Here is a 14,007-nt window from a genome sequence, read left to right on the forward strand (position 1 = left end):
TTGTCTTGTCAAAGCCATGAAGTAGACTGGGAGTTGCTTTTGTTTTTCTTCTGTGAGAAAAGCCATCTGAGTTATTGTGTCCAGTTCTGCTCCCAAAAATGTTATCCTTTGGGATGGCACTAGTCTTGACTTCTGGATGTTGACTGTGTATCCCAAGGCTTGTAACAGTTGTATGACATAGGCCAAATCCTTTATTATTTTTGTCTTGTTATCCACTTGTATTAGGCAGTCGTCCAGGTATGGGTAGATCTGAATTCCCTGAAGCCTGCAATGTGCAATTACTGATGCCAGGCATTTCGTGAATACTCTGGGCGCAGTAGATAAGCCAAAGGGCAATGCTGAGAATTGATAATGCTCTGATCCTGCAAGAAATCTGAGGTGTCTTCTGCAATCTGGTCGTATAGGGACGTGCAGGTATGCCTCCTTGAGATCTAGAGTCACCAGCCAAGACTCCTTGCCCAACATGGGAAGAAGTTGCTGTAGGGTCAGCATCTTGAATTTTGGTACAATGAGATATGTGTTTAGTGCGGACAAGTCGAGAATAGGCCTCCATTGAGTTTCTTTTCTTGATACAAGGAATAGTCTGGAGTAAACTCCTTGGCCTTCTTCCATAGATGGTACCCTTTCTATTGTTCTCATCCTTAGTATGTTGATGATTTGTTTTAGAGCCTCTGGCTTCTGGCTTGGTGGAAGGTTTGGCATTCCTCTCTTTTTTGGTAGAGTGTGGAAGTGAAACCTGTAGCCTTTGTCTATTGTTTGCAATGTCCATTTGTCTCCTGTAATGCAATGCCAGTTTTTTGAAAATAAAGCTAACTTTCCGCCCAAGGGTGCTTCCAGTTGCTCCCTGGTAGGCGGAATCAGAGCCAAGTCATTGTGTCTGTCCTGTGGAAGTGGTTGTAGTCGCAGCTGTGGCAGTACTCCTCTGGTTGGCAGGTTACCACTGACGTCCCCTGTAGGCACCCCTTGATTGACCTCTGCCTCTTGGGCGTCTATTTCTGCCTCTCTGTGCTCTGGAGGTGTCTGAAAAGGACCAATTCTTTGAAGGCCAGTTTCTGCTGAACCTCGGAGGTTGGACTTGCAGAAAATCCTTGACTGTTTGCACAGATTTAGCTTTTTCTTCCACTTTCTTTAGAATCTCCTGTGCAGGGGAGCCAAATAAACTTTGTTTCTCCATAGGGGCATCTAGGAGTTTAGACTTGACATGGTCTGGCAAGGATTGCTCTTTTAGCCAGGCATGCCTTCGAATCACTGCTCCAGTCATAGCTGATCTAAATGAAGCCTCCAGTGCATCATAGCCACATTTTAAGAAATGATTACTGACCTGCTGAGAGTTGTGTACCAAATCCTGAAGGGACCTACGGTCTAAAGGTTCAGGAGAGGAAAGCTTTTTATTCAGCTGATCTAACAAAAATTCCTGGTACTGTATCATGTGAAATTGACAGTTTAAAGCCCTGGCAGAAAGAGTAGCAGATGTATAAACCTTTTACCCCATCTCTAATGCTCTTGACTCTCTTTCAGAGGGTAGGGGTTTTTGGCAGTGGCAGCTGCAACACCCTTTGGGCCCTGAGAAATAGTTTCTGGGTCTGCAGCATGGGCCTTATACAAGTGGAAGTGAGAATCCGGGACCCTGTAATATCTGTCAGGTTTGGCAGGGGCCGGGGGAAGAGAATCAGGGGCAGAACTGGCATCATTGTATGCATCATCAACAACTGATAGTACAGGTGGTATGGCTAAAGGCCTATGCTGTGGCAAGTGTAAAAAAGTCCTTAGCCTTTTCCTAGAATCAGAAAAATCCTGACCCTGCCATTGAAAGTGTTCCCTCATTGAGTGTAAAGTCTCCCCAAAGGAAAATTCTTCTGGGGGGGAGGCAGAAGGAATTGAGTCTTCTGCATCCGAATCCTCATAAGGTGAGTATGGTCCTTCCTGATGGTCTGATAAATCTGATCCATCCGAGGAATAGTCGGAGAGAGGTTCAGGGGGTTCAGTCCTAGGCCTTTTTTCAGGAGGAAGTTGTGAGGCCCTGTCTGGGTGAGGTTGGGATCCCCTAATCAGAGATATAAGGTCCTCAGCAAGGCTGAGAATCTGAGAACTTGAGGAAGGTCTGTGAGAGGAAGCTTTTGTTGGTAAGGCCTTGGAAATTTTAGCTGCTTTAGCCCTGGAGAAGGCCTTAATAGACATAGAAGCAGAGGGTCTAGCTGCCCCACGTGCAGGAGTAGAGATGTCCAACGGAATGGTGTCGGACAATTCTTGTGCGCCTGCTTCTTCGGTAGGAATTTCTGTAGCCGACTCAGTCGGGGCCTCTGTGGCCTCGGTTGTCGGAGGCATGCTTTCGGCAGAAGGAAGAACCGAGGAGTCGGTTTCAGCTGAAACAGAGACACTCGCGGTAGGCCTAACCGTGGTTTCAGCCGAAACCGCGGGCCGCGAGTGTCGGTCCTTTTCCTTGCGTTTTTTGGCTAAATGTGTAGTCGGAGTCTCCGACGGCATTTTATATGCAAAAGCGGAACCAAAAATCTCTTCTGCAAACTCCGACCGACGTCTAAGTGTCCGTCGGTTGAAGGAAGCACAGGCTAAACAAGCTGATACGTCGTGGTCTGGGCCTAAGCAAGGAAGGCAGTAAGAGTGGAAATCCTTATGAGGTATTTGTTTCCCACAAGTTAAACAATTATTTACTTTGTCTGACATCGGCTGAGGCAAGAAAGAGTCCCCAACGGGGTACTTAGCTTTTTTAGAAGTCTTCGGTAGCTGAAATCTCTGGATCTGACCGACCGGCACTTGCGAACAGCTTCTGCTTCGGGCACCGCGCGGCAAGAAAGACTGAGGAAAATGGCGTCGGCTGATGCCTTTATACCCCAGGAGCTATGACGTCGGGTGAAGTGCGACATCAGCCGAGGCCAGACCCAGACTTTGGAATCCGGACGACCGAAGGGCAGGACAACCCATATGTTATGACTGCAGATGCATCCTTGAAGGACATCATAAGGAGGCAATGAAGCAATACAAAATACAAGAAAGCAAAAACAAACTAGATTGTTAGTTTATAACCAACCCTTTCATTTAATAACCTTTGGAATAAATGTGCTTCTTCAGTCAAGTTTAAACTGGATTACAATGATACAGTTATTATAGAAGGATTTTAAAATCAGCCAACTTTCTAATAGATTGTTTTACGATGAATTCCTCAAAATCAAAATTTCATCATTATTTAAAATCTTGCCATCATGAAAAGTTGAAAATCTATTCTCTTCAAAAATTCCACCCATTGCTCTTCTTTTAATCTTGATATTTTTCACAAAAACTACAGAATTACATGCATACAAAGTATTCACATTTTCTGTTAATACTTCTGAATTACAACCAGAGTATTTCCACATCTTTGGTTAAATGCATATCTGAAGCGGTCTTCTGAGCTAAGCCAGGTACCTATTCACTTTGTTTGTCTAGTGGTTTGTTTGAAACTTCATTTAAAGGAGCCCTGTACACACTACCAGAAGTCTGGGGCAGATTTCCAAAGAAAGAATGATGGTCATCTGCCATTGTTTTGCCTTTCTTATTTGTATTTTCTCTCTTACTTTGCCTATTGGATACAGTTTCCTTTCCTTTATCAGAGTGTAACTCATGTATTTTCCCACTTTTAGCCTTTCTTTGTCTTCTACAGATGTCATATGTTTTGTTTTAAATTTCGCCTTTTCCCTCTTTTCTGTGATAGTAAGCACTCTAAAGACTTAATATCAAGACTTAATATCTCCATCCTGTCCAGTCATTTTGTGATTTCCTAAATTACTTATGTTGACATTACCAGTATTATGTCCTCTAGTTATATTTATGGCATTAATGGCTTCCACATAACTCAGTATTCTAAGTTCTACCTGCTCCTATAACCTATCTCCCTATTTTTTCTTTCGTTAGAGTTATTCACTACATCATTTATATATGCACATTACTCAAATCTGTTCTCATTTATCCAAAATAATTAACTCTATCACATCTTCTGCTGAGAGATTATCATTATTTTGCTTTGCAGAAGGCTCAGAGCTATGTGCATCTACTTGTCCTTTACTGTTATTATGCCGGATGTTTCCCCTCAAAATCTGTCTTTATCCAAGAGCTTTTATCACGTACAATCTTTGAAGTATAGTTTTTGTTTTTACCAGCAGCTAGTCTCTTATTTACAAAACCAACCAAATCATTCTTCCAGGATTTTATAAAAGTAGTCCTGACATGCATTTTGTGTTTTACATGTACATTCATCTACAGCTAAGGTCTTTCTCTTTAATAAATCAATTAAATCATTTAATTTTAAACAACTAATGCATTTACTTTGAATGTCTTATGTATTATTTAATATGAATGTACTACACCCTGCATATTCATGTAAAAAGTTATTATGCAACAAATCCTCCAAAATGTTTTTATTTAAATTATCCATATTTTCAACAGCGAAGAAAAAACATGGAAAACTTACTAACTTCTTATACTAACTTAAACTGTTACTAATAGATAATGTATTCCTTGTATCCAACTAATATAAATTTGATTGGGTTTTACTTACAGCAGCTTATGATAATGTATAGTCAGAAAATTAGAAAACCACCACGACTCTTGACAAACTCACCAAACTTTCAAACTCCAGAGTCCTGAATTCCTGGTATCACAGTTTCATGAAATGGTGCAAAGACATGCAAAGCACATCTTTGCAACTTAGCACTGATCTGAGACATACCTGATTACTAAGGTCAAATTTAAATAGCCCCCATTTCCACTTCCAATTGGCTAAGCACACATACAAGCATGCATCTAAAGTTTTATTAGTTGTACTCTGCTTCAACACTTAAAGACAGTTTAAAAATGTAAGCATGTTATTATCAGAGAGAGTGTTCTAAATTATCTATGCAATTAGCCCCACTCTGTATAACAATAGCATACATGGTCATGCAGTTAATGTTTTACTGCAAACTATACCATGTTTTATTGATCAATATATTTGGTAAAGAATAAACAGAAATGCAACAAACAAGACTTACCTATTTTTCCACTGATGAGCCTCATTCACAGAGTTATGTCTAATGCCTGTTATTCTTAAATGTGAACCTTTGCAGAGTGCGATTTTAACTTGATTGGAGTGCATATAATCCATCAGTGATGGCTGTGTTGCCTTCTTGAACCATATGCATGACTCATGAACTCTGTTATACACTAAAACAAAAATATTAATAATCATAAAATAAGAATAAGCACTAACATTTGCTGTCAACATTTTTTGTTCTTAAATAAAAGTATCTGTATAAAATTAATACATCAGTCTGCATGCCTACTAGTTTTTCAAGGCAGTGACCAATTTGTTTTTACATAGTAATGTTTGTGTTAAAACAAGGGCAAGTCCAAGGAATACACTATTATAGCTTACAACTTTTGGGAGACTAATCTTACTCAGCGTAGTCATCAAGAGCAATACAGCAAAGACGAGGTGTCAAAAGCTGTTATATACAGCCTAAGCATAGGTGCTGCCACGTCTCAGCAGCATACATCATACAGTTAGTCAAACACTTCCTTTACAGTTCAGTGGACATCAGACGGAGAAAAGAAGTCCTAACAGTCTCTTTTCCCAAGCCTACATCATGAAGACAGTGCAGAATTGGGCTCCAAAAGTATTACAAGAGGACAAACATGATTGCTAAATGTTAAATAAACTTCAATGGTCAACATTTTCTGACTCTCTAAAAAGAAGTAAAACATATCTGAGAACATTCAAAACATACCAGTAACAGTTTTGCTAATTTATTTATTTTATTTAGTTAACGGTTATTAACTGGGTAGGTGTGCTAGTCCAAAAACCCTTTTTAGCCATGATCCAAAAACACTCAAGCAATTATTGGTACATAGAGCTAAATTTATTTAACATTTATCTATTATTTATTTATTTTTTATTTATTTGACATTTGTTAACTGGGAAAGTCCGACTGAGCTACAACCCTTTTTCAGCAAAGGCCCGGGGAGAAATGCTCCAAAATAGTATACAGCAGTTTTACAATAATAAACAGTAAACAATTTCTACAAAAAATACAATAATAAAAGAGAATAAGTATAAAAAAGAAACACTTACTCTCAAACAGTAATGCTGTTAATTGATAATGTACAGAATTTGCTAAAATTAGGTATATAAACTTTACAAGAAAATTTTTCCCCAAAAGAAAGAGATAACGAGAGATGAGGAGGTGACAGCTGAAACTACGAACAAGGAAACAAACAATGTGGGTTTCTTATATAATTTTGCAGTAGCAGACAGGTTAGGTGTACTACATAAAGGAAAATTAAAAAAAAAAGAAATGATAGTATGAATGAAAATAAGATATATAAGAAAGACAGGGGGAGGGGGTTCAGAAGAATTATTGTTGGAGCACTATTAATGATTTGCTGATCAGCTGTAGTATGACTACAGGGCTAACAAATTACTCAGACGTGGAAGAGTGAAAAACGTGCCTTAACGTCCAGATTTTTTGCCTTATATTTTTGGTCTTTTCCTTGTAAAACTGTGGTTTTCCGGAATATTACAGAGGTTTGACTAAATGATGACCAATATCTGAGTTTCAGACTTCATATCCTTCAGAAAATGCATGCTAATACAAAACCTGTTATTTATCGAACTTTCTGTATTTATAAAACAGTTTTTTTAATTTATTTCCTGTTTTTGGGTCTTTGTCTTCTCTTTATTATTTTTACTTTGTCCATGATTCATGTACTATGAGGTTAAGAGATATAGTATAGAATATACACAGAAAAAGGGCCATGTCATTTGCACATTTCCAGCTCCCATCCTTCGAGCTTACCTTCTCTTTCAAGGAACGAGAAATCAGTCATATTGGTACAGAATTTATGAATGACCATCCAAATATCTAATTCCTTTTTAAAAGAAGACAGACAAACCTGGCTTAAACAGTGAGATACACTAATATAACTGTGGCTGCATATATTTGTCTTAAGACTCCTCATTAATGTTGCTGTGTATGAGTACTGTGTTTAAATGGTCTACTATTAATTTGCTTTGTAAACTATATTCAGTATGATTAATGTGTTATACAATGAAATATATCACATCTAACATTAGGTTTCTTTCTGCACAACCAGGACACAGCTGAAACAGATCCACATGGATCATGCCACTTACCTGGCCAACAACAAATTAATAATTGTAAGGAAATTTCTAGTCATAAGCATGACACACCATCTCTCTTTTCTTCATTGCTTACTTATTTATTCATCTGCTTACATCTGTTCCATAAAGCTGAGTTTTTGAACATCTATGCATTTCCAGTACAGTGCATGTCTGGTAAGTTAGCAATCCATTGACAGTTCCTCGTGTACCATGTTTTAGTGACTATCACACAATCCAAGCATCCTATTTACTGATTTTTTTTCCCTTACTGTACTCATTTACTAAGCTGGTCAGGTGGCATAGAGGGCTAAAGTGCTGACTAAAGCCCAGTTGACCCAGGTTCAGTCATTGGCACTAAACTGACAGAGCATCAGGGAGGGATTGGTGTACTCATCCTGGGTGGGAGGGCATTCACCGATGATGCTCTCTTAGGGCAGGTGTGGTCCAAATAGGGGAGCTGCACTATTGGATGAGTGTGAGAGGTGGGGAAGGGAGTGAGTAGGGCATATAAAGGAACTCCCACTTCCCAGAAGAGATGCAAAGAAGGCTGAGCTTTCAGAATGCCCTTAGGATCCTTGACTGGCCCCATTCAATACCAGAGTAAGTTTGGTGGGGCAAGAAATAAGCTGGTAGATCCGGCATGAACATGGGACACTGTGGTGCTGAGACAGTTAAATAATGTCCCAAATGAGATAAAAAAAAATTTTTTTTAAAGTACTTATTTGCTATGTTAGCTGACTGATACAAATGGAATATTTTGGCTGTGACTTTGAAATGTGAGGCAAATCATACATAGTTAAATACAATCTTAAGAATGCAGACTTGCTAAAATACTAGCATTTTACAAGGATCAGTATACAAAAAATACACATTGTATATTAGCTATGTTATGCATACATACATTTTATTAGGTATATACAATTAATCTACAGGATACACAGTTATATCTTGCTCATATTTTATCATATTGTTATTTCTCCTAAATGATTCAGTAACCTTTCATTGAACCACAGTGTGATGAGTGCATCTCAGCGAATGGGATTTAAAAGACATGTGAGGTTTTGTAACATCAGTTAGTTATATTAGTTTAGGGTTATGTGGTTTATCCACTGCATAGTGGTATAATGAGCTTGCCCCATATATAAAAAAATATCAGTGAGAGACCAATCGCGCAGATAGGCTTGGTAAGTCAAAGGTCAGTTAAATGCAACTCAATAAAATGATTGACAACCAAAAGAAGTAGGTCTCATTTGTTCCCCCACATAGAGTATCAGTGATAAGGCAAGAGTGGTCTAGAAGGGACTGTCATCCAGATAGACTTAAGGGTGTCTTGTGCCCCAGCCCACATCCACTCCAATTTTCTGCTGTGGAGGTACTGAACTGCCCCAGGTTGAGAGGTCACACAATGCCATCCCCTCTTTCAGTCCACTTTTTTACCAGGGCACAGGAATATTTATATGCAATCCTCAACCCTAACCTGGTGGTTGACTTGAGCAACTGCATCACCATGGGGAACTCTATTACCTCCTAAGGGCTACAATTCAGCTTAGAACAGCTAAGCTCATTTTCTTTCTAGGATCAGTACCTGCTATCATGCAAGCATCTGCTTGCACAGCAGCAACTGCTACCGGGAAACCACAACTCCCCCGCCCCACTTTCAAACCTAGAACTGATGAGATACATGCTGCTCATTTCCCATCCTCCATGTCCAGCCCTGCTGCACTCTAGCAGCTGTTTGAAACTGGATCATAAAGGGCCAAGCTGGACTTCATCCCTCTGCAACTATCGAAAAGAGATTGGAAAGTTCTCCCAATGCTCTGGCCAAATTTCTCCTAGAAGTATAAATATCACTTTGGGTCTCCCATGAAAACAGACCACAAGCCTAATGGGACTAACATGGTCAACAAAGGATAAATAAATAATATAGCTATTTGCCATTAGTTTAACTGTAATGAGGGTAGAGAAGGAACTTCACCATTTCGATGCCACTGACAGCTGCAGGACCTTGAAGAGTATTATTTTGCTATTGGCCAGTATGCTTATTTGACTTTTTTTTCCAGCTTTTCTGTGTTGCCATAAACTGCCTGGATTTGTGATGCCCAGAGCTCATTGCGCACCTGCATTTAACCATGCACTGTATAGAAAAAAATATTTTTCAGCCATATTTTTCTCCATAGCACCTAATCAAATCACTACTAATTAGAGTGGCTAGCAATATCTGTAGCTGCACTGTGCTCAATGGGTCATCATAGTAACATCAGTCCACAAATAGGTTCATAGGTTGTACTAGGCTATCTGCCCTAGGGCATTTATAAGCCTAGCCAGAGTGTGTTTGGCTTTCGCCACCCTTTTAGATTAGTTGACTGTGCCTCTGTATAGTAGGTCACAGAAGATAGCCCTTTTGAGGTTAGTTTACTATGCCTCTGTCTAGAAGGGACACAGAAAAGATCCCAGGGGTAAACCTACGATCTCCCATCCACTCATCAAGATTTCTCTTGAAGAGGGTCATTGAGGGACTCTGCCTAACATGGATTGGGATTTTGCTCCAGAGTGAGGGGAGCCTCTGGGATATGAATCTGTCCCTCCAGCATGTGCTATTTATTTCTGTGCTGAGGTTTAAGTCCCTGGAGTGTGTAGCTCTAAAGGATTTGGATTTCCTGAGGTGGAGCATGTCCATTAATTCTGGGTTGAACATGGCTTTATACGTCAGGCACAGATAGCCTCTAAGTAGGCGGTAAGCAACTGAGTAGAGCTGGAGTTTCTTTAGCCTAACTGCGTAGGGCATCTGTTTGAGTCCCTTGATCCTCTTAGTGAGGTACTTTTGGGGTCTTTCCAGTTGCTGCAGGTGTCGGGTAAGGTACATCCCAAATGGGGCATTGTATTCAATTATGGGCCTGATGAGTGATGAGTAGAGGGGCACAATGACCTCTCTTGATCTAGATGTGAACCCTTTCGTGATAAGGTGGACTATATAGAAGGTCTTTCTAACCACTTTGGCAACGTGATTGTCAAAGGAGAGATTGCTATCTACTTGGGTTCCCAAATCCGTAATTTCTTCTGCCGTACTTAATGGATTACCACCTATGTTGTAATTTGTGGGCACTTTGTTTTTCCCAAAGGGGATGACTATGCACATTTTGGCATTTAGCTTTAGGCCATGGCTCTGGCACCAGTTATCCGTCTCTGTGAGACACTTTTGCAGGATGCTTGCGTCAGTCGGTGAGTCGATTACGGCACCCAGTTTGCAGTCATCTGCGAACTTGGTGAGCCATAGTCCTCCAATGTTAGCCTATACCTCAGAGAAATACATACCGAACAAGAGAGGTCCCAGGACTGAGCCTTGTGGGATGCCACTTGTAACTGGTTTAGAGTCTGACATGGCACCTGCAATTCTGACCATGTGGTTTCTATCCCTGTGCCAGTTTGCAACCCATCTTGTGACATAAGGGTTGATATTTAAGCTGGTGAGCTTATTTATGATGCCCGAATGGGGTATTGTGTCGAAGGCTTTTGCGAGGTCCAGGTAGGCTGTGTGGACTACCTTCCCTTCATCTATGGCCTTGGTGACTGTTTCAAAGAAGTCGACCAGGTTCAAGAGGCAAGATCTGCCCTTAACAAAGCCGAATTGGGTAGGATCCAGTGTTTGGAGGTTCCCAATGTCTTTGTTTATGAGTTTCATAACAATACGCTCCATAGCTTTGCAGACCAGGCTAGTCAGGCTTATAGGGCGATAGTTTCCGGGGTCCGTTGTGGCATCACCTCTGTGAAGTGGGACCACTGTTGCTGTACGTCATTCCTTGGGTACATATCCTGTAGTAAAGGCTGAGATTGAACAGTGACTTTATGTGAGGGTTCAGTTCTTGGAATTCGTGTAAGACGCAGCCCCGGACACCGTCCGGTCCCATTGATGCTGTGTTTTTTGCTTTGGAGAGGGCAGCTCTCACCTGTGCATCTGTGATGTCAGGGAGGATACACTCTGTTGGGATAGACATTTGCTCTTTTGGGGGGGAAGGGGGGGAGAAGTTTGCACTGAACCTGTCTGCCAGGATGTTGGCAATGTCTGTGGGTTCAGTGTATTTTTTGTCATTTTGAACTAACTCAGAGCATATCTGGGAGTTGCCACCAAGGTTCCTGACATAACTAAAGAAGGCCTTGTGATGAGCATGCAGTTGCCCCACGTTTCTCTTTGCAGTTAGCAGTTGCTCTGCATAGTGTGCATTTAAAAGTGACTTTGCACAACTAGTTATTTATGTTGCTATGAAGTCCAAATTCTATCTCATTTAAGTGAATATAGTACTGTATATTCAAACAAATTCCCCTAATCCCTGGACTAAAACTAAGGGCCAACCTGTTTGTCTTCCTTCTGTTGTCAGCCACATAGCACGTGGTATCCTTACACAATGTTGCAACAGCCTAATGCTCACAGATAATTAGCTTTTACATAATATATCTCTTACAAACAAAATGTGTTGTAAATATTTAACACATATGGAGGCATCACACTCACAAAAGAACACAACTGTGAGCATTATATAAATCCGAAACACTCTTCACCAACCCATACTAAAATGTCTTATGCAGAAGCTCTAAAAAGTCCTATCCAAAGACTACTAAATCTACAAAGACTAGGTCTCACTGAAAAATAAAACTCCCCAGGGTCTTCATCACTTCAACTGTTCAGTTAGTTACACCATACATAGTATTTTAAACACAACAATGTCTTAAATACGTAATCATTCATTTAAATCTTTTCTGTATGGTAACTTATCCTCAGAAACTCTGCAAATTCTTCTGGAACTGCTTTGATCCCATTCATGATGACATCTTTTGTTACAAATAAAACAGTAACAAACAAATCTGCCTTCCTTGCTTCACCAGGTTCCAGGGACTTACATTCCTCTTTATCCTTACTTCTACACTTCGCAGAATGTTTGTATCGCTCTCCCATTTGTTCCACGGGGGAAAGCCAGGCATTTTCTGTCTAAGACAAAGCTTACTGTCAGTTTATTCTTTCCTGGAAAGACCAGCACATCCATTACCCATGAGTTAAGTGCCAGGTGGTAGGGAGAAAATGAGCTTGCCAGTCCTTTGGGGTGACCTACCCTCCCAAACTGGAGCTCCCCTTCAGCAACTCCCCAAACTCTACTGCATTCTAATACTTGGAGAAGTGTGCATTCACATGCTGAATCATCTGGTTCATACAGCTGCACAATGACAACACATTCTCCCTAGACCATGCTCAACAACTAGATGTCACACAAGTGGCAAGTCACAGCCACCAAGATCCCTGAAGGTGGGCAAGATGGCAGCAATGCCCTCTCTGATCATCCCTACAAGTCTCAGATACTAATCAGTCTTGGGTTTCCTGTTCTATAGTAAGGGCATTATTTCTCCATGCCACATAGCTGGCATTCCTTTACTTGCAAGTTTTAACTTGAGTAACTCCCTTCTCATACGAGGGTCCTGTGCCATTATCCTCTGAGTTTTCACTGTAGAAGTTCTTATTTTCCTCCACCTCATAGGAAATAATGGTGATCTATAACAAGGGGGGAGAGGAGACATACTTAATGTCTTTCAGATCAGAGTAAGTTTAATTATTTATTTGACTAGACTAATACCTGGAAATAAAGCAGCAACACTGCCTTTCGAATATCTATTAGAAGACTGACATGGTATGCCCAGCACAATGCTACTCCATATACATATGTATGTACAAATGTACTTACTTTGTTTTTGTTAACAGAGTCAGCTGTGCATACCTAACCCCCATACATTAGGCCTTAATTAACAAGTGTATATTTGACTAATGTCACCAATATGAAATTACTGTTAGAATTTTTTGATACACAGGATATTATGCAGAGGGACAGATAGCAAGGCAAATATATAAAGCCCAGACTGAATATGACAAAACGCCAAAAAGGCAGAGAACCAAAATTAGTGACTCCTAAATGTCCCAAAACTAATGAATTAACACATTTGTTACTACATTTTCACAAAAGAAAAAAAATACCAACTGTTCTCTCTTTAGCATACTCATCAACTGACACTGATTTTCACAAGCATCTCTTATGCTTCCCTATGTTGCTCCCCACTTTGAAAAATCTAAGATTTTCAACAGGGCATGCACTGTCAGGAATACTAAATAATTCCAAGCATTGCATCGAATATTTAAAAAAAAAATCCTGATTTGGGTTATATGTCCCTTAAATATTCAGTTCTGACTCTAAGGGGAAATGTTGGCAAATATGCCCCTAGTAAAGGCAGACTACAGACTGCATATGTTAAAAAAACAAAACAAAACACTATTCCTGGGCCCCTCTCTACATGGGTCATTATTAAAATTTCAGATGAATTCAAGAAAAATCTGCAGATTCTCTCTCCATTAAATGTTTCACTTAGTCATCAAAAGTGACACTAACAAATTAACACCAAAACACTAATAAACACTTTCTTGCACTGGAAATGCCTAAACCAAATAATTAAATGCCAGGTCATGTTCTTGTTAAATCACCTGTGCTAGTGACTGCTCTGCCTCTGCTAACAGCCAGACACTCCCTACACCTCTCTTGCCACTATTAGATTAAATTAATTAAAAACTAGTGAACTACCATATTTAATAATCAAGTCAGGAAATCCTTCACATATTAAATGTGCTCACACTAATCTTTTGCTGATGAAGTAAATTCCTTAAGTAACATCCTTTTTCTCACTACCAAAATAATAATTACCTTTATGTGTACACCAGTCTCTCCACAATGTACAGAAATGTGTTTTGAAAGCTGCTCTTAAAAAGCCAAGGACAGAAGGACTCATTTTTTTCCTCCACTTGTTTCAGTTAAATTAGTTTTTTTTCC

At 40.0% G+C, this 14,007-nt stretch overlaps 1 protein-coding gene across 2 annotated transcripts in view; it reads right to left on the bottom strand.

Annotated features, from left to right (window-relative positions):
* The window catches only part of SIRT3 (sirtuin 3), a 714,236-nt gene that overhangs the window by 700,106 nt on the left and 123 nt on the right, over positions 1 to 14,007 (bottom strand). For both annotated transcript variants that reach the window (XM_044082822.1, XM_044082821.1), the window contains exons 1-2: positions 13,882 to 14,007; positions 5,022 to 5,193 (exon numbers count right to left, since the gene is read on the bottom strand). The exon at positions 13,882 to 14,007 is cut by the window's right edge. In XM_044082822.1, the coding sequence (XP_043938757.1) occupies positions 5,022 to 5,193; positions 13,882 to 13,966 (257 nt within the window). In that variant the 5' untranslated portion in view covers positions 13,967 to 14,007. The remainder of the gene's footprint in view (positions 1 to 5,021; positions 5,194 to 13,881) is intronic.

This window comes from Protopterus annectens, chromosome 9.part0, assembly GCF_019279795.1.
Source record: "Protopterus annectens isolate FY-2018-M chromosome 9.part0, PAN1.0, whole genome shotgun sequence".
Taxonomy (NCBI): domain Eukaryota; kingdom Metazoa; phylum Chordata; order Ceratodontiformes; family Protopteridae; genus Protopterus; species Protopterus annectens.